Source organism: Microplitis demolitor, chromosome 4, assembly GCF_026212275.2.
Source record: "Microplitis demolitor isolate Queensland-Clemson2020A chromosome 4, iyMicDemo2.1a, whole genome shotgun sequence".
Taxonomy (NCBI): domain Eukaryota; kingdom Metazoa; phylum Arthropoda; class Insecta; order Hymenoptera; family Braconidae; genus Microplitis; species Microplitis demolitor.
In genome coordinates, this window is record NC_068548.1 from 19,308,440 (window position 1) to 19,327,888 (window position 19,449).

General features: G+C 28.3%; 5 protein-coding genes and 1 non-coding gene across 6 annotated transcripts; 3 read left to right on the forward strand and 3 right to left on the reverse strand.

The window, feature by feature from the left end:
- Positions 1–514: 514 nt before the first annotated feature.
- On the reverse strand, positions 515–10,267 carry LOC103568358 (myosin-VIIa). The gene is made up of 15 exons (XM_014440804.1): positions 9,925–10,267; positions 9,720–9,833; positions 9,286–9,432; positions 9,018–9,202; positions 8,818–8,939; positions 7,404–8,347; positions 6,954–7,334; positions 6,549–6,892; positions 5,989–6,163; positions 5,868–5,918; positions 5,454–5,729; positions 5,165–5,371; positions 4,515–4,752; positions 3,882–4,443; positions 515–3,083 (listed from the first exon to the last, which is right to left on the reverse strand). Exons 1-15 carry the CDS (start codon positions 9,964–9,966, stop codon positions 515–517), a joined length of 6,357 nt encoding a protein of 2,118 aa, XP_014296290.1. The 5' UTR covers positions 9,967–10,267.
- Positions 10,268–10,455: 188 nt separating this feature from the next.
- Positions 10,456–10,529, forward strand: Trnan-guu (transfer RNA asparagine (anticodon GUU)). The gene has a single exon. It is a non-coding gene; the product is annotated as a tRNA-Asn (tRNA).
- A 2,153-nt stretch (positions 10,530–12,682) lies between these two features.
- Positions 12,683–14,047, forward strand: LOC103568227 (chromatin accessibility complex 16kD protein-like). Its single transcript, XM_008544984.3, has 3 exons — positions 12,683–12,940; positions 13,012–13,194; positions 13,594–14,047. Exons 2-3 carry the CDS (start codon positions 13,060–13,062, stop codon positions 14,035–14,037), a joined length of 579 nt encoding a protein of 192 aa, XP_008543206.1. The 5' UTR covers positions 12,683–12,940; positions 13,012–13,059; the 3' UTR covers positions 14,038–14,047.
- Positions 14,048–14,236: 189 nt separating this feature from the next.
- LOC103568226 (transmembrane protein 199) lies at positions 14,237–15,392 on the reverse strand. Its single transcript, XM_008544983.3, has 2 exons — positions 14,888–15,392; positions 14,237–14,496 (listed from the first exon to the last, which is right to left on the reverse strand). The coding sequence occupies exons 1-2, from the start codon at positions 15,294–15,296 to the stop codon at positions 14,243–14,245; spliced, it is 663 nt and encodes a 220-aa protein (XP_008543205.1). The 5' UTR covers positions 15,297–15,392; the 3' UTR covers positions 14,237–14,242.
- Positions 15,326–16,875, reverse strand: LOC103568225 (biogenesis of lysosome-related organelles complex 1 subunit 5). The gene is made up of 4 exons (XM_008544982.3): positions 16,685–16,875; positions 16,425–16,507; positions 16,157–16,345; positions 15,326–15,583 (listed from the first exon to the last, which is right to left on the reverse strand). The coding sequence occupies exons 1-4, from the start codon at positions 16,701–16,703 to the stop codon at positions 15,416–15,418; spliced, it is 459 nt and encodes a 152-aa protein (XP_008543204.1). The 5' UTR covers positions 16,704–16,875; the 3' UTR covers positions 15,326–15,415.
- Positions 16,876–17,485: 610 nt separating this feature from the next.
- On the forward strand, positions 17,486–19,333 carry LOC103568224 (THAP domain-containing protein 1-like). The gene is made up of 4 exons (XM_008544981.3): positions 17,486–17,720; positions 17,815–18,120; positions 18,208–18,562; positions 19,004–19,333. Exons 1-4 carry the CDS (start codon positions 17,650–17,652, stop codon positions 19,322–19,324), a joined length of 1,053 nt encoding a protein of 350 aa, XP_008543203.1. The 5' UTR covers positions 17,486–17,649; the 3' UTR covers positions 19,325–19,333.
- The last annotated feature ends 116 nt before the right edge of the window (positions 19,334–19,449 follow it).

A 19,449-nucleotide genomic window follows, 5' to 3' on the forward strand; every position in this document is an offset into this window, starting at 1 on the left:
GGCATCACCTCTCTTTTAACGCCGATTCTTCGACGCCGATCAAAGTTCGTATTTCATGCGATTTGTCTGTTGTGACCGCGGTGACAACCAACCCGTAAGATAACCATACCCGGTATCCCCTACGCGTATTAATAGACAAAAACATAAAAATCCAGATACCCCGGATTCTATAGAAATCCAGATTTCCACAAAGAAATCCATGCATCCAAATTCCTACATGGGAATCCAGGTACCCACAGTTTCCTCCATGAATTCTTATATAAATCCATACTTTTCTATATAGTTTCCGATGAGTTCTCATGCAATCCCATATATATTTTTTTGATAGGGTACTAATATACTCAAATCTAAAAATTATAATATGAATAAAATCAGCTATTATTAATAATTCACTCGAAAAGAAATTTCTTCTCACGATATTTTATGTCTTATTTTGTTAAAATAAATTTCGATAAATATTAGTATTAACTTGAGATACGTTATTTAATTTAATATTCCTACATTATAATTTCAGCTAATAATTTTTAAGAACATTTTTAAAATAAAAAATATATGAGGATATTAAATCATCCATTTTATATCCTTGAGCTGTTTCGCAAAGAATTTTTTGGCCTTTTATAAAATTACCAATCGTCATATGAAAATATGTATTACCCGATGACCAATTTGAAAGCTCTGTAAAACTCCACATTATCAATATATCTTTAGTTTGAGGATGAATTGCACAAACACCATTTTTATTAATAGCTATTATTAAAAACTCCGGTAAATTAACTTCCGTTGATTGTTTTACTTCAAAGAATGCTGATCCAAATGTCGGCCACTGATATATATACTGAAGAAACAGCAATTTAGCATTGGCTTCATTTACTCCTGAATTAAGACTGTACGCAATTGTTATATTTTTTTTCCAATCACTTTTACTGTAAACGTGAAGTAAATCTGCTGGTACATATTCACTTATCTTATTTGACAATTCAGACATTTCATTCTTATTATTTCCATATTTACTTCGATAAATTAACGCGCCCAATTTAACGGCATCTTGTTTACTGCACTTATGATAACCGCGAAGATACTTTGGCAATTCCTGATGGAAATAAAATATCTCATCAGCATTGGGGTCACGTCCAGGATAAGTATTGATCCATAGTTTTTTCATAAAAAATATTTGATACTGCACTTGTGTAATACTTGATAATTTAACTGTTGGATTTGATTGTTTTATCCATTCAATAAGTTCGTTTATGAAATCAAAAAAATAATAATCGTTTGGAACAGAAAATACTTTATCAATTATTTTAACAAATAAACTAAAGCCATCGTTACATTTTAATTGCATTCTGTCAACTATTTCATCACAAAGATCCGAAGCGCGTGTCGACGAATGAACTTCAAATGCTTCGTCACTGTCATTTGGAAAATAAATACGATGATATATTTTCATACTTTTAAATCTTATCGCTTCAACTTCTAAGATGTACGGCGGGTATTTTCTATTCCCAATTTTCATAATAATATTAAATCTATCAAGACAATCTTTGGCTATTGCAGTTTTATGACATGTCAAAAATCGTATCACTTCTTTTTGAACAATCGTTGAACAAGACATAATACCCGTTGCAAGCCACATCAATTCCCACCCTCTTTCTTCACTCAAACGAATTTTATTATCAGTAAGTTGACGTATTATTTGACAATACACTTCGTCTCTCAAATCATCGTGCTCTAATGTCGTTTTAAAAATAATATCTGTGTACTCAGTGCCTATTTTTTGTCTATTGTTCGGTAAATCTCCCATATATCTCAGTATACTTGTAAATGTTTCCAGTGCCAATTGAAACATTTCTTTATTTGCACAGACTTTATTTAACAAAGGAGCCTTTATTGGCGTACGAGTGTGTTTCCAAAGATTTTCAGGCACCGTTCTTCTGGCGGAAGATATACTCGAGCCTTTCGAAAGTGTTATGTTGTAGCTCTGTCTAAAATTATCTTGCGCAAATTTTTTCAAAGTAAAGATTTTAGTATTTGACGGTTGTTTTTTATTTTTGGTTAATGTGTTTTTGGTAGTGTAGTCGTTTTTGAAAATTTCCATTAAAACTGACGAAGGTGCAGTGATTGTTGGTAATACGTAGACACATTCTGACGGAAATTCTCCTTTAATGCCATTACATTCTCCATAGCCCCAGGCAGAAGTCAATATGTTATAACCGGTACATCCAATAAGCTTAACGAGCTCACCTCTCTGTAATGACAGATAAGATTGGCCATCTGTTGAGCCATAAATTCCGTTCATGTAGTCTTGGGTCGCTACGACATACACGGATTTTTCTTTTAATCCGTCAATTAAGTAATTAACTAATCCAACTAAATCCTCAGCATCCATACTCTTAAATGTGTACTCATCTCTCTGTACTGTTGTAATAATTAAGTTGTTTATTAAAGTATTATCGAATTTTTGAATCGTCACTTCAGCAATTTCTACAAATGATAACTCAAGTAACATTTGTTCCTGATCATCGACAAAGTAAACTCCGGTCCAATTCACAGCTATTATAATATTATTGACTGGTAATTCTGGTCCTGATACTCTTACTGCTTCGTAAAATCTGGAGAATAAAATTGGCCATGTGCATTTAGCAAAATAAATTATTTCTTCTTTGGCTTTCAACACTGGAACAGCATTAATTACATTTGAATTTTTTTTGTAAGCAGCTAATGTCAGTTTTTCCCACTTGGACAAAGCTTCAGGCACGGAATTTTGAAGTAAATGATCAGGAATATAAAGATGCATTGTACTTTTAATATTTTCAGGTGGTAATTTTGTCTGGTAATCGATGTACAATTGTTGAGCTACTAGCATTGCGATGTCTGTTTCACTAGAGCATCTGTACTCTCCGTGTTTCAATCCACGGATTATTTGGTGATAAATTAAATTAGTAGCAACTGGATCTAAAGTTGGATCATGCCAGGGTGTAAAAATTTCTTTTCTCAAAAATAATCTCCAAGGCGCTAAACGTTCTGATTGCCCTTGTTCGCGGGCATATTGTTCACACTGACTTATTGCATCCATCACATGATCCCTAAAAATAAATTATATTTTTAAATACAGTACAACTTGGTTATAAGTTACTGTAAGAAGTTATTTAGAAAAATTTCTTGGAAATGGTTATTCCCTACTACTTTTACTTGGCGATAGCTCGGTTTTCTACAAATGTGTGCGTTTTGTTTGTATCCGCAGTCCTTTTATAAGTTAGTTAACGTTTGTCATTTATCTACGTACATCCCGAGCTGCTCTGTATTCTGATTTGACGAATAATCAGAGCGTCTAAAGGTTCGAAAAATAGAAAATTCATCAGAGACTGAACAAGTGGATACTTGTTCGCAACTTGGATTATTACAAATATAGGAAACCCTTTTTTAGGGTATTGAGGAAAGTCACCATTCATCACGAAACAACCTGATCACCAGTACAGGGGACTGGGTACCACGAGGGGTCTATCCAAGCCCACTTCGACTAGAGTCTCTTTATTTCCTGAGATAATAGTGTTTGGTCCAAGAGAGGTATGATCTCATGGTGGCTATGGTTAGATAGATTTTTGATCATACCTCCGGTTAATGTCCAACCTTAATTACTTGATTATATTTTTCGATTAAGAGTGTCGTCTAGGAAGGAAGTAGGGGCATCCGCAGCGCGCGTATACCTGAAATAGGTGAGGAAACGGCTTCTCATAAAACGGAGGTAGACTTCGATCCCGTTATATTAATTAAGTTATTCTACGCAAATACTTGATCAACTAATAAAAGAGGATATCATTCCGATACAAACAAAAAAAAGAAGGGAAGCAACTTATAATCAGGTTGTACTGTATAATAATTACCTTCCAGCGCCGAGGGACAACACTTTGTCATAAAGAGTTATAAAGAGTGAAAATCCAAATATATCAGTCAATGAAATACTTTTAGCAAGAGTATTAACAATTTCTTCAGCAGTACTGGCTGAGTCACATTCAATTATTCTCGAATTTCCATCCATAAAAGTTATTTCCAAATGAATTGGTTTTTTGTTTTTAGTAGCCTGAAGTTCAAGCCAACTTGGAGGCTGAGTTCTCGCGCCATTTTTTATTGTCCGGGTAAGTCTTTGATCGCAATAAGGAGCATAGTTTGGTGGTCCCGAGCTAATAAATGCTCGAAGATAATTAACAAATCGTTCGCTAGGCGGAAAACAACCTAGACAAAGAGATAAAAGAACCCAACCACGAGCATGCGATGCTTTACTAGGATTCTTAGTCAATTGTTTCATAATTTGACAGTAAATTTCGTCACGTAATATCGGGCGGAGAACACCATGGCCGATAATAAAATGAAGTTTGTCTAAATTAGAACATCGTGTTTGTAACCAGTCTTGATATGTTTCATCTACAAAATTATCTTCTACAATTCCTGAAAAATTAAAAGATAAGAAATTTATTAATAATAAACTATTGTGATTTTTTTTCTTTTAAGAAACTTACCCCGCCTGATGTCTTTGTGTATTTTACTTTGACGTTTTAAAGTCATACGAATAATTTGTTTTTGTTTAGACTGTTCATTTATCAAAGTTTCATACTCTTTTGATCGCATAAAACTTTTTGAAATTGTTTCGGATACTGTTGACATAACGGTTTTATATGCAGGAGTTTCGATGGGATTTCTTGGCTCAGAAAGATCGCCCATGAATCTTAAAATAGTTATCCACAAGGCTTGAGAGGACTGCAATGAAATTAATAAAACTGATTAGTTAAGTGATGAATAATTATTGAACTGTATACACAAAAAAAAAAAAAAACAAAAAAATGGCAAGTTCTCCTATGTTATATATAGGGTAGAAGTACCATTTGTAGCTACTGCTCCATGTTTGGACCTTAAATACTATATTTTAAATAATAAAAGTATAAAGTAAAACATCTATCGTAGCAGTTCGATAAAAGTATCTTTGAACTCATTTAAAAAATTGATTATGTGATTGCGCCTTTTACAAATTAATTTATTCAAATTTTTTAAGTGTCCAAAACTGGCCCTAAAGTGGCCAAAAACGGTACCTCTATCCTATATGTACGTATAGGAAAATTTACTACAGAGTTTTCGCCGTAAAATAGGCAAATAAAAGTAAAAATAATTTTACCAATTGATCAACTGCTAATGGTAAATCTAATAAAGATTGTTTCAAATGTCTACGAGAATAATGTGGTGTTACGTTTGATGTAAAAAATGTTGCCGCAAATTTACTAAAATGATAAGTTGACAAATCAATACTTGGTAAGTCTTCAAATGGGATTTCGAGAACACTTTTTTTATCTAATTCGTCTTCTTTTTTAATTGTAGAAAGATCCTAAAATGACTAATTTGTATTAAATAACCTTCATCAGTTTATTTATCAATAGTATTTATTTAAATAATAAAATAAAACATACCGCGTACATATCTGCTGGTAAATTTTTTACGGTAGAAACCTTTGGTTCATTATCTAAAAACTCAAATATTGTATCTATATTACTCTCAGACTCTTTGACAATATCAGTAATATAATTATCTTTGTCGAAATTCACAAGTGATTGACGTAATTCTTCTAATCGTTTTTCAAAATTAGTTTTCGCTATTTCTTTCCACATGTTATTTCCCGACGCTTTCAATTTCTTTTCATCCTCAGTAAACAGATCGTTTATTTCCTTCAACTTCATTTCTCGCCACTAAGAAAATACGTGTTAATTATTAATAATAAAAAAATTTTTATCCAATATATTTTATCGGTATGATAACTAAAAAAAATTATCTAATACACGGCATTGCTTTTAGAAATTTTAATTTATAGTATCATAATACATTACCTGATATTTTTTTTTAAAAATACTACGGGCAAGATAACCGCGACAGTAAATCTGAAATAAAAATCACAAAATCGATTTAATAGAAGATTTGAAATAATTTAAGATTAAAAAATAAAATTACTTGTAATTTTGTTATTAATATTCGTTTTCGACGGAATTCATAAGCAAGAACTCGAGATCGTATACATGATTGCAGTCTTTGATATCCTAATTTCATTATTGAATAACGTTTTCTTGGGCCATAACCACGCCAAGTTCGTTGAATTGTAATAATTGCTGCCTTGATCTTCAAATATCTAAAAATAATAATAATAATAATAACTATCGCATTCGTTCATTACTATACACTGTAAAAACAATTGCGGAGTGAATCTGAATTGAACCCGGAGTGATTGCGGAGCGGATGACTATTCATTGACTCGGAGTGAAATTTACTGCAAAATTTTTTTTTTTTTTTTAATTTTAAAAGTCCGAATCGAAATGCATGCGGATTTCAATAAAATCTGTAATCACTTCACCCTGATTAAGAAAAATTATTTGAAACGATTCAAAACAATTTGAATCGACTAATTCATAGGTATAAACTTAGCGTAGATTAAATCATTTTTCTTCATCAGAGCGAATTCACTCCCAATTTTTTACAGGGTAAAATCATCGTAAAAATAAATAAACCCATCATACTTTTTTTTACAAATCCATGCTCTTATATTTTTTTGAATAACAACAACACTTTTAGCGAGTACCAAATTCCTCTGTTGTTCCAAAATAGATTCATGCTCTTCCTTAAGAAATACCTTTGTCTTACCGAATTGATAATTATGATTGTTTACTCCTAAAGTATTGGTACAAATTTTTTCAGCAACATCTTGTATTATTTTAGAAGAAATACCTCTTGCTAAACAACGAAATCTGTTAACAAATTCTGGATAGTCATAACGAATTGGATATCCAGCGCGACGGATTTTTGCTGTTTCCATCATACCGGAGTATCGTAGTTGACGACAGCAAAGTGAGCGATCAAATAACTGTTTTGAAACAGATAAATAGTTACATAAATTTTTACTAAATAATATATTGAATAATTACCGATGGTTTTTGTTCCTCATTTGGTTTCACGCATCGAATAAAAAATGGATTACAACTTTCCAATGTTTTCATCAATAAATCTAAAGAATTACGAAATTCGGATGACAAAGACGATACTCGTTTTTTACCGTCAGATTCATTAGTCAAATCTTGACTGAATATTAATTTCAAAAAATCATTTGATGATATAGTTATGAGTTGTTTCAAATCTGATGAAAATGTATCGCGATTTTTATCAAGAAAACCTTCAATTTCATAGTTAACTGATCCAGCAAAATGTTTTATTCCAAATGCTTTTATTGAATCTGATTTGGGTTTCACGTAATTTTGATTATTGTGATGCATTTGATGAACTTTAGCCAGCAGAGTTTCATCAGTTCCCTTAAAAAATCAAATAAATTAATAAAATTTTATTAAGAAAGTTTTAAAAAAACAATTTCGGTATTTTACCTTTGGGAATTTACTCTCTTCATCAATAAGAGCCATAATATTTACTAGCTTAACTCCAATTAAATCAAGAACATTTTGATTGTCGATAAATTCAATATGCTTCCAAGAAATTCCTTCTTGATTATAATATTCTTGCTCCATTTTAAAAATGTGTTTTACGAAAAATTGCTGAAGATGTTCGTTAGCATAATTAATACAGAGTTGTTCAAAACTATTGTGAATGAAATTTTCAAATCCAAAAATATCAAGAACTCCGATTGAGTTTTTGGTATTTGATTTAGCCTTAAAGATCGTGTCATTTATTTTACTGACAATAAAAATAAAAAGTCTCCCGTAAACAGCTTTTACAAAAGCATCTCTTACTTCAATAGCTTGATCTTTAGATAAATTACTGATAACACGTTCTCCTTGAGCAAAAATTGTTTTTCGAGTTAGCGCTTCTTTCAGAGCTCGATTATTGACACCCAAAATTTCTACCAACATTTTCATGGAAACATCTTCAATAATCTCACTCGCATCCATATTGGCCAATATTATTGATTTATAATTCACATTGCCGATATGTAAAATGGCCGCTAAGAGTTTGATTATATTCAAAAATTCTTCATCGCTAAAATTTAATACTTTCATTGCCGCTCGTACATCAGCAAACTCTTGTGCGTCATTTCGTCCTTGACATTCGGCAGAGCCACATAAATATTTGTAGTCATTAGATGATCCTAAATTTAATTTTTTCTTTTCTTCTTTAGATAAGCCAACGAGGATCGAATAAAAAATATGATAATTTCTTTCATTTTGTCCTTGATAAACTAAGCGACATTTTTCTAACAGATACTGCTCTATTTTTGCTCCTTCAATTGACCCATTTTTTGAAAATTTTATATCAATATATTTTCCGAATCTTGAGGAATTATCATTACGGACTGTTTTAGCATTTCCAAATGCTGGAATACAAATATAAATACTGTAGCTTTATATATAAAGAGAAGAATTTCGTGAAATAAAAATAATCTATGAGTCTCATTATTACTTATCCTATTAAACTTTCATTAATTTTTTTTTTTTACTTATATTGAAAAAACAATTTGTCAATTCTCTTGAATAATATACCTTTTTCGATAATAAATCATATTATTTTTTACGCAAAAAATTGATTTTGTTAATTCATGGTTATAAGGTAAAAGACCTAGTATCCGATCACTCCATGTATTTGTATATCTATATTTAGTAAAATCTAGTAAGTATAGATATACAAATATATAAGTGATCGGATACTAGTTCCCTGATCAGGTACTGGGTCTCTTACCTTATTTCTGATAAAAAAAAATCTCTCAAGGTTTGAAAAATATAAGTGATAAAGACCCAAAATAATTTTTATTTAATAACATAAAAAATATATATAAATATCTGAAACCTTCAAGAATAGGATTAGCTTCAAGGATTTGTTGTTCGATCCAAGAATGTTCTCCACTTATTGCCGCAAGATATTGCAAAATTAATTTTGTACTTTCAGTTTTACCAGCTCCGCTTTCTCCACTAAAATTTCAAATATTTTTGTTAAAAATATAATATTCTATCACTCAGGTTTACGAATATTATTTAACAAAAATTAACCTGATTACGATGCACTGATTTATCTTCGATCGCCGCATTTCCATAAAACAATTGTCACCAATCGCAAAAATATGAGGTGGCTCATCTCCAATATTTTTTTTTCGGTAATTTGCAACTTCTTTAGGTGTATAAATATTCAATATTTTATAAGGGTTGATCGCTATCAACATACTACCTGTATACGTCTAAAATAAATTATTTTATTTACAGAAATTGATGTAATCAACTCAGTGATTTATGAAAAAATATGTTATTACTTATTACATACGTAAATTAAATTTTGATTATATCTAATATGAAGATTTTTTAAAATAGCGTACTCTTGAAGATCTCCTAGTTTTATCATATCTTCAACTCCAGAGACTGAAGAAGAATGCATAAGTTTAAGAATTCGGTCATTATTTATCATTTCTTTCTGAAAAAATATAATTGAGTTTTTCTTCATTAAAATTAATCTCCAAAACTAATGCATAATAATTAAAAATGTTTGTGTCTAGATCAAATGAGATAAAATTTGACAGAAAAACTGAAGATAAAATTTGAAAGAACAAAAAATGAAATTGGAAAAAATAGGAAATATTATAAAAATATATCACTTAATTACTGATGATAATAATCAATAATAATTGATAAGATATCATCGAAGATTACATTGATAAGTGTATTAAAAATTCTTAAAGATATAAATTTTGACAGTCTTACCTTTCCATCATCATCTTGAACTTGAAATCCTCGTTTGTCAACAGAAATTATTTTACATCCCACAGGAACATCAAACTCTTCTTTCAAAGAGCTTTTAATCCATACATTATCACCCTAATTAATAAATAAAATAATGAAAAATTATATATTACAACTAATTTCACACCATAAATATTTTTATACTTCATTATGGAAATTAACTTACTGGACTATATTTAGTTTCTATTCCAGACATTTTTTCAGGCATTATCTTTTTATTAATTAACACGAAAAAAAATTATTTAAAATAAAAAAAAATATGATATCCACATCAGTCAGTGTAACAAGTAACATGTCGTATCAAGTTCCTCATCCAACATTATCTTTAAATTTATCTTTCAACTATTTATATCAATAATTCAATCTTTATTGAGTCATTCTTTATCGGTGTCATTTTTAACATCAGTATCTGTACCCCGATTATAAAATTATAACTTAATCCTTCAGAAAATAATTTGATCGTATTAAGTTTTCAGTCTAGACAATGTCCCAATACTCTTCTTCTAAACATCTTTAATAGGTTGACCTAAAAAAAAATTGTGTAACTTAAAATTTATAGAGTTTTTGACTAATAGAAATAAATAAAATTTTTTATATACTTTTGTTTTATTTATATTTAAAAAGGAAAAATTATTACTGACAGAATTGATTCTGGTACTTAGACTTATAAGTGTCAACGCAATGCGAAATTTCGACAGCTTCCGTGGCGCAATCGGCTAGCGCGTTCGGCTGTTAACCGAAAGGTTGGTGGTTCGAGCCCACCCGGAAGCGGTTATTTTTTTATTTTTCATAAAATTATAAATAATAATATCATTTACTTACTTTATGATATGAATTACGATTCATACTTTTTTTTCAGACTCTTAATGTTGCAATATCGTTGTCACTAAATTTTCACACAAATAACTTATACATTACTAGTATTTACATTTACAATCATCGTCATCATCATAATGAAAATATCACAATTAATGATTACAATAAGTATGTAAATGAGTAATTACTAAATTATACTTTGAAACACAATTAAAAAATTGTAATCGCTCATGAATAATGGATGGTGTCGATCATTCATTATTTTTATTACTTGCGCGGTAAATTTGAATATTAGAAAAATAAATTATTCGAAATAGAGGAATAATTTCAATTTTCGAATCGTACGTCAAAATAAAATGGTGACAGAATATGATAGAAAAATATTAAAAAAATTTAAAAAAAAAAACACGCAAGTGTTTGAACGAACCTTGGTGGGGAAATAATGTGCAGAAGGGTGTCCTAATACACCTGGAGATTTTAATTAAATTGCTCCAAGTGCATTGCAGCTAAAAAAACGTCACTTAACTGCTATTTCTCACCAGACGATGCCAGATGATTTTGCTCAGGAACTTGGAAGTTATCAGCATCAGCAATTCGCAACACTTTACACTAGCACTGAGCACTCAACACTCAACACTTATCTACACCGTAGACACTTTGCACAATTTAAATTAACAAAAGATAAATTTTACAATCACTGCACAATTTTACACGATTTAAATGCAATACTGTGTTTCAATTCAAACGTAAAGAAGGATCTGGACTACTACTTCTATTGTCGATGATACTGACTGCCCCTATTGAACCGCCAAAAAATTTGAACGGTAAATGCAGCAACGCGCAGTAGCGCCAACTTGGCGCGAAATTTCAAAATCGAAATTCAACAACTTTATTAAAATTTATCTGTGTCAATAATTATATTGATCAGACTTAAAAATACACTTGAAAATTTTTATTTTAATCAATAATTTATTAATTATTCTTATTATTCTTGCGCCGTAAATTTAGATATTCGATAAATAACTTATTAGAAATGGGAGAAAAATTTTAAATCGTTCGTCAAAATAAAATGGTGGCTGAATGTTAGAAAAAAATTTTAAATATTGAAAAAAAAAAAAAAAAACACGCAAGTGTTTGAACAAACCTTGGCGGAGAAATAATATGCAGAAGGGTATCCTAATACACCTGGAGATTTAAATTAAATTGATCCAAGTGTATTACAGCTAAAAAAACGTCACTTAACTGCTATTTCCCACCAAACGATGCCAGATGAGTTTGTTCAGGAACTTGGAAGTCATCAGCATCAGCCATCAGCAAGCCTTTACACTAGCACTGAACACTCAATACTTAACGACACCACAAACACTTTGAACAATTTAAATTTTACACACACTGCAAATTTTAATTAAACAATGACTATAAACAATAACTTTTATAGATAATTTTGCGAAACAATTGCACTACTGTGTCACAATTCAAACGTAAAGAACAAAGAAGAATCTAGACTATACTGACTGCTGCTATTGGACCGCTAGTTGATACAAAGCAATCGACTTTGCGATTCGATTCTCTCACCCCCACTTTTAAAAAAAATTGAACGTCGAATACAGTGACGCGCAGTAGCGCCAACTTGGCGCGAAATTTCAAAATTGAAATTTAATAATTTTATTAAAATTCATTTGCCTCAATAAATACGAGTGTGAATGTAGCAGACATTAGACAAATTCTAAATTATAAATAAATAGAGGAAATAATTTCAAAAATACACTTATTAATTTAAAAATTTTTTAAATGTGCATTTTTTCTTATATTATTTTTATTCATTATTTCCTCTATTTATTAATAATTCTAATTCAAATTTGTCTGATGTCTGCTACATTCACACTCATCAATAATTATATTAATGATACTAAAAAGTATACTTAAAATTGTTTATTCTCATAAGTAATTTATTAATTAATCTTATTACTTGCGCGGTAAATTTAAATATTTGATAAATAACTTTTTAAAAATTAGGAGAAAACTTAAAAGTTGTAAATTAAAATAATATTACAAGGATAACACGGGGATAACAGAGGAACAAACTAGAGAGGGAGAAATGCAAAGTTTTCCGAGGGAGCTGCTTCTTTTTTTCCCTCACACGGTTGGATTTAAAATTTACCAGCGAAACATAACCGTCAATTCAATGTAAACAACAAAATAAATAATCTTTAATAATTTATTTAATCGTTTCTATTATTTATTTTTTTATTTAAATATTGTATTCGTTTGATTCCTATTGTTTACAATTTAATTCGACTATTTCTTAATTTACGTAAAAAATAAGTGAACACTTTTCAGTTAATTATATACTTTCTATTTAAAACGTAAGTAAACTATCATTAATTAATTTATAATTATTTTGAATACTAATTATTTATTGACATTTAATTTATAGGAATAGTTTTTAATTCATAACATAACTGGTAATTATTGATTATAAATAATGGCATCACATCAGTCACCACAAAAAATTCGAGAACTTCGATTACCATTAGCAAGAGTTCGTACAATAATGAAAAGTTCACCGGATGTTGATTCTATTGGTCAAGATGGTTTATTTTTAGTTACCAAAGCTACAGTAATTACATTTATTTGTTTATTTAATTATTAATTACTCTCCTCATTAAAAATTCTAATTAAATTTTCTAAAAATACCAAAGTTCCGGTTGACTTTTATTTAATTTCTATCAGAATCATTCAGAGATTTATTATAATCAGTAACTTATTCACTTATGATCCAGAAGTTAGCAGACAATTAACAATTTTCGGGTTATTTTCAACAATTTAATTAAAAAATTCAAAACTAAAAATATGCACATGTAAAAAATTTTAAAAACTGTAGGTGCAATTTTCTGGAATATTTTTTTTTTAATTTATCGTTTTTAATAAAAATTAAAAAATTATTATACACCGGCTAACTTCAGTATCATATTTATTTTATTAATTAATGATATTGTTTATTTTTTTATGTTAACAGGAAATGTTTATCCAGTATTTAACAACAGAAGCTTATTCCCAAGCGAATCAAAAAAATACATTAGACTATAAACATTTAGCAGAAGTAGCGCAGACTAATGAAACTTTAGATTTTCTTAAAGAAATAATGCCGCGTAAAATAACAGTAAGACAATTCAAAGAGCTGATGGCTGCTAAAGAAGCTGCTGCACGAAGTAGTTCATCTGGTAGCTCTGATTCTGACAGTGACAGTCAATCCGATTCAGAATCAGGCTCTGAAAGTGATTCAAATTCTAAAAAAGACGAAAACGATGATGATGATGGTGATGATAATAATAATGAAGAGGAAGATGATGATGATGATGATGATGATGACTTGAGTAGTGAGGATAATAAAAATATATCAAATGGTAAAGGTGGTTCGAATAAAAGTGAATCGCATAGTGAAAGTGAACATGATGATTGAAATAAATAATTAGTTTTAAATTTTCTTATATTCATGTTTTTATTTATGATAAATGATCATTGGTATTAATTTTTAATGGTATTTATTATAAACATTAGTTTTTATTTTTATAATTTATAATCAAATTGGTGTAATTAAATCATGAAGTATTTTGTATTTTGCTACATAATTTTGATAAATGTATAATCTATTTCGGAAGTTCTTATTATTCTTTGTGTAATTTTGTATAAATTGGCATTGGTTTTGTTACTTCAACATAATCTTCATTCAATTTTTTAGCGAGAAAATAAATGTCTGCTAGCGCAACAATAAGACCGCATATTATTCCAAGTAATAAACGGAATCCAAAGTCGAGATTACCAACTATTAGTTCGATTCCAATAAATCCAAATGCGAATGCTGCAATTACTGTTGTAACAAATTGCAAAATAGCAATAAGCTGTCTATTTATTTCTTTCACTGTAAATAAATCATTATCATTGTAATTAATAATTATTAATTTTATATTACTCAGAGTTTCCACCCACTTAAAAAAACGGAGAACAATTGAAAAATTTCTAATGAATTTTTAAGTATTTTCCAATTTTATTATTAGTCAAATAGCTCAGAAAAAAATATTTTTTCTAATGACTGATTTAATAAATATGAAAATTTTTTTTTCCGAATTTTGAGGACTAAAAAAATTTATATTTATAAAAAGTAAAACCGACTATTAATAAAATTATTATACGACTCTGTATTTTTGTTACCGGAAAAAAATTATTTTTATTCTAGAAAGATGGTAAAAGTCAAGAAACTTGAGTGGTAACCCTGTTATTATAACTATTAAATACTCATAATATAATCTTACTTTGAAATGCAATAGTATCTTCAGGATAACGTTTTTTAACAGGATCAACTTCTTTAGTCATCGCTTCATAATCACGATTGTTTTGTTGTGCCGTTAATTTTTTAATTCTCGCTTCCAAAACAGGATTTCTCGGTGTCACTTTAGGTTGAGGTAAATCAATATTTATGCCATCCAATAACTCATGTAAATAAACTTTGCTGTCTGATTTTTTTCTGTATTCGATTAAATAATTATTTAACCATTTAATATCATCTACTTTTAATAAATAATTATCTGACTTTGATGATTTTTTTAACGATCGTATTCTCTCTGGAGCCTCTTTGATATTTACATTTTTCCTCACAAATTTAATTAATGGCAACGTTGCTTTTATCTTTATAAATGGATCTTCTATTTGCTCTACTGGCATATTAAATTATTAAAAATAATTAACAAAAAATAATAAATAAATAAATGAAGAGAAAAACAAATATATAAAATTTATGGTAATTGAATAATTAAGAGGGATTTTTTTAACTAAAAAAATATTTATGGATTTATGTGAAGTTTTTTTTCTAGGTCAGCGTAAAAATTTTTTAATTCTTCTTCTTTTTCATTAAATGTTGCATCAACTTTACGACACTTATCACTCATATCATTGATAAACTTTTTCCATTCTTCTTTACGTATTTCTCTGTTTTCAGCCAACTTATTATCCTAAAATTAAATTCAAATAAGTTATTTTTATTTTAATAAAAATTGTAATTAATTATTAATCAGTTTTTAAAAATTAAAAGAAATTAAATTAAAATTTAGTTATAACTGTAAATTTAATTTCTTCTGCTCTTAATCGCTAAAAAGAATTATGAAAAGACACAAATTCAAATCAAACGCTTCTGAATAATATAAAATTTAAATAATGGAATTTTATTTTACATAAAATTTTATTCAATTTATTAGTATTTATTAGAAAAATTATTATTTTCAAAATAATAAACAGAAAAATTTTGAAAAATATTTTTTTATATTAATATTAAATGTGTCACAAGTGACGACAAATATTAAATTTCAAATAATGGTAAAGTTAGGCATCTAAGTGATTTTTTAATTGAAATTAATTTCAAAACGGAAAAAAGAAGATAAATTTCCTATGACTCCTAGGACCAACATCTGTAAGTCATTAATTTAAATAAATTTAACTTTGAGGTAAAAGAAATTTGTCTTGTTCTTTTAAATAGGATCTCTATAACATCTTAAAGTTATCTCTGTGCTACTTGAGATAATACTTACACTATTAAATTTATTTTCTCTTTGTATTATCCTCTCGCACATAGTCAGTGCTACATCAGTATTAGCTTTTAAACTTGGTAAATGACAATCCCCAAGTTGTTCAGCTCTATCAATTTGATTTTGTTCAAGTTCCGTAGAGTATTCTAATATTTTAAATAATCTCTCTACTTCCCTATCACCCCGCCTTTCCTAAATAACAGTAATTAGATTATCAAAATAATATACTTGATTAATAAAATAAATTTAAGTAAAAAATATAATAAATTACCTCAAATTCACGTACAAAATATGATAATTCACCTTGTATAAACGGACGATGATCAAATAGCCTGCTCCAAATTTCACCAATGTCTACACAAGTATTCACAAGTGTAATTAATTAAAATAATAGTTAAATTAAATTATTTAATACATCTATTTATTTATTTTGTTCATTGCTTAAATATTAAAAAAATATATATATGTTAATAAATAATTGTTAATATTTTTAATACTTTATTTTTAAAGTAAATTAATTTTATCTCGCACCTTTTATCACTGACGCCATGTTTTAAGTTGACGGTAAAGTTCATTCAAGTAAACCGTCAACAAAATCATATGATTTCTCATATATTTAATAATATATATCTATTCTATTTCATTATTTTAATAGTCTTCGAGTATTTTCGGTGCCGATCCCTATTCATTTAAACTGAATTTCTAAACACTGAAGTATTCAAATTTTAAATTTTGAATAATAAATTTTTAAATTAAATTTAATTACAAATTTTGTTCTTATAAATTTATTTATGATTATATTTAATAATCAACAATTGCATTTATAAATAGAAAAAAGCATGCGCAGAATAAAAAAAAAATGAGTGTGAATGTAGCAGACATGAAATTTATAAATTTTGAATAAATAAATTAAAATAATGAAATTTTAAAAAATGCGAGTACTGAATTTTTGTTGATTTAAAAATACGCGTCTTTCTAATTTTTATCCTACTTGAATTTTTTTTATTTATTCAAAATTTTAAGAATTTCCCACTTGCCAGTTACTTCACACTCATAATAAAAAATAATACTGAATTTAGCTGACGTCTAATAATTTTTGAATTTTTTTAAAAACGACAAATTATAAAAAAGAAATATTTTAAAAAATTGCACTCATAGTTTTTTTAATTTTCTACATGTGCATATTTTTTTTTTTTTTTTTTTTTTTTCTCTTATAAACAATTTGTTGAAAAAAAATTTGAAAATTTTCTTTGTCTGCTAACTTCAGAGTCATGAACGACAATACGCGAAGATTTGAAAAAGCAATTTTACAAAAATAAACTATAGAAAATATATCAATATAACCTAAAATTTAAATTAAATTTTATCACATGACAGTTCTTTACAAACTATCATTATTATTAATTATTTAAAATACTTTCAAAATATATAATTATAGATAGTATTTCTTTTATAATTATTTACGCGGTTTATTTATACAAAAAGTATTTTAAAAAATGGGGTTTCGCTGTATTGTTTCAAATTGTAGAGCAAGATACAAAAAAGAGAGTTCATTATCATTTTATCAGTACGTATTGCACTTGTTTTTTTATTATTTTTATAATTAATAATCAAAACAATATAATTTAATTAATTGTTGGTTGATTATATTTTTTTCTTAGACTTCCTAAAGATGAAAAAATGAAGGACAGATGGTTTTCAATTCTTAAACTGGATCAAACTAATTTAAAACTAACAACTGTTGCTCGTATTTGTTCAAGACATTTCACTGATGATTCTTTTATTCCACGTCATTTTGGCAGAGGTAGATCATTACGAGCTGATGCTGTCCCAACTCTTTATGTTGGTGATAACAATGACAATAAAGTTGTTAGAAAAAAAAAAAAATTTACTTCACCGAATATTATTTCTGTACGAAGGCAACCAAACATCATTTCTGCACATCAACAGGCAAACGATTGCAATGAGTAAATACAAAGTTCATTATTTTTATTTATTTGTATAGTATTAATTGATATCTCCAATATATTTATAAGAATTTTCTTCTTTTTAAGGACACATTCAGATGCTGAAGATAATCCGTCGATAATAATCTCCGAGCCGAATGATTCAGAAAATGATTCGAGATGTACGCGAGAATTGATTCCTGATTCCGTAATTATATCTGCCGTTGATTCAACAGATTCGAAAAATTTACCTCGTAGACGTAAATATTTTGAAGGTGATTTTAATATTGATGATATGAATTCACCAAAAAAAGCACGATTTTATTTTCAACAAGCGAGAAATCGGATTTCTCTGCTTCAAACGCAACTTCAGTTGATGAAGAAAAGAGCCAAGCAGTTGAATGATAAAAATTTTAAATTAGTTATGTTAATAGAAAATTTGAAAACAAATAACGAACTTCCGGTAATTTTTTTTTACTCTTTAATATTAATTAGTCATTAGTATGTAATTATGTATTTACACTGTAAAAAATTAGCGGAGTAAATCCGAAGCGTATGATTATTTATTTACTTGATTCGCTCGGAGTGAAATTCACTCCTAAAAGGAGTTTATTCGAGTGAATTCGAATTCAAATAAAATCAGTATCACTCCGAATTCACTTCCAATTTTTTAAAGTGTAATATTTAGTTGTAAGGTAAAAGATCTAGTACCTGATGAGTACTAAGATCTAGTACTCGATATAGTATCTGCTCTAGTACTCGATCACTTCACTAATTTTCATATCTATATTTAGTTAAATTTAGTAAATACAAATATACAAATACATGAATGATCGAGTACTAATTCCTGGATCGAGTACTGGGTTTCTTACCGTACAGAAATTTATTATTTATATTTTTTAAGATGGAAGTACATACAAAACAAGATAATAAAAACACTAATACATCGCTGAGCGAAGACTGTGAAAAGGTAATAAATAATAATCAAGGTATTGAAAATACAATATTTCGATACGTATCCATCAATTCAGATGATAATGAATCAACACCATTATCTGTTTATGATAATAATGACAATGAACAAGAAAATATGAATAAAATATTCAGATACGTCGCTGCTAATAGTGTCGACGACGATCAATCGCCATGCAGTATCGAACAGGAGGCTAAAAATGTAATATATCGATACATTTTTAGTGATTCAGATCATGATTACTGTCCTTGATAATTCAAGTTTATTAATAGAAAGTTATAAACTTTAAATACGATTTAATCGTGACTAATTGATTACTGTACATACTGGTAACCAAATTACCTAGATATTAAAATAATTTTTATTTATATGGAGAA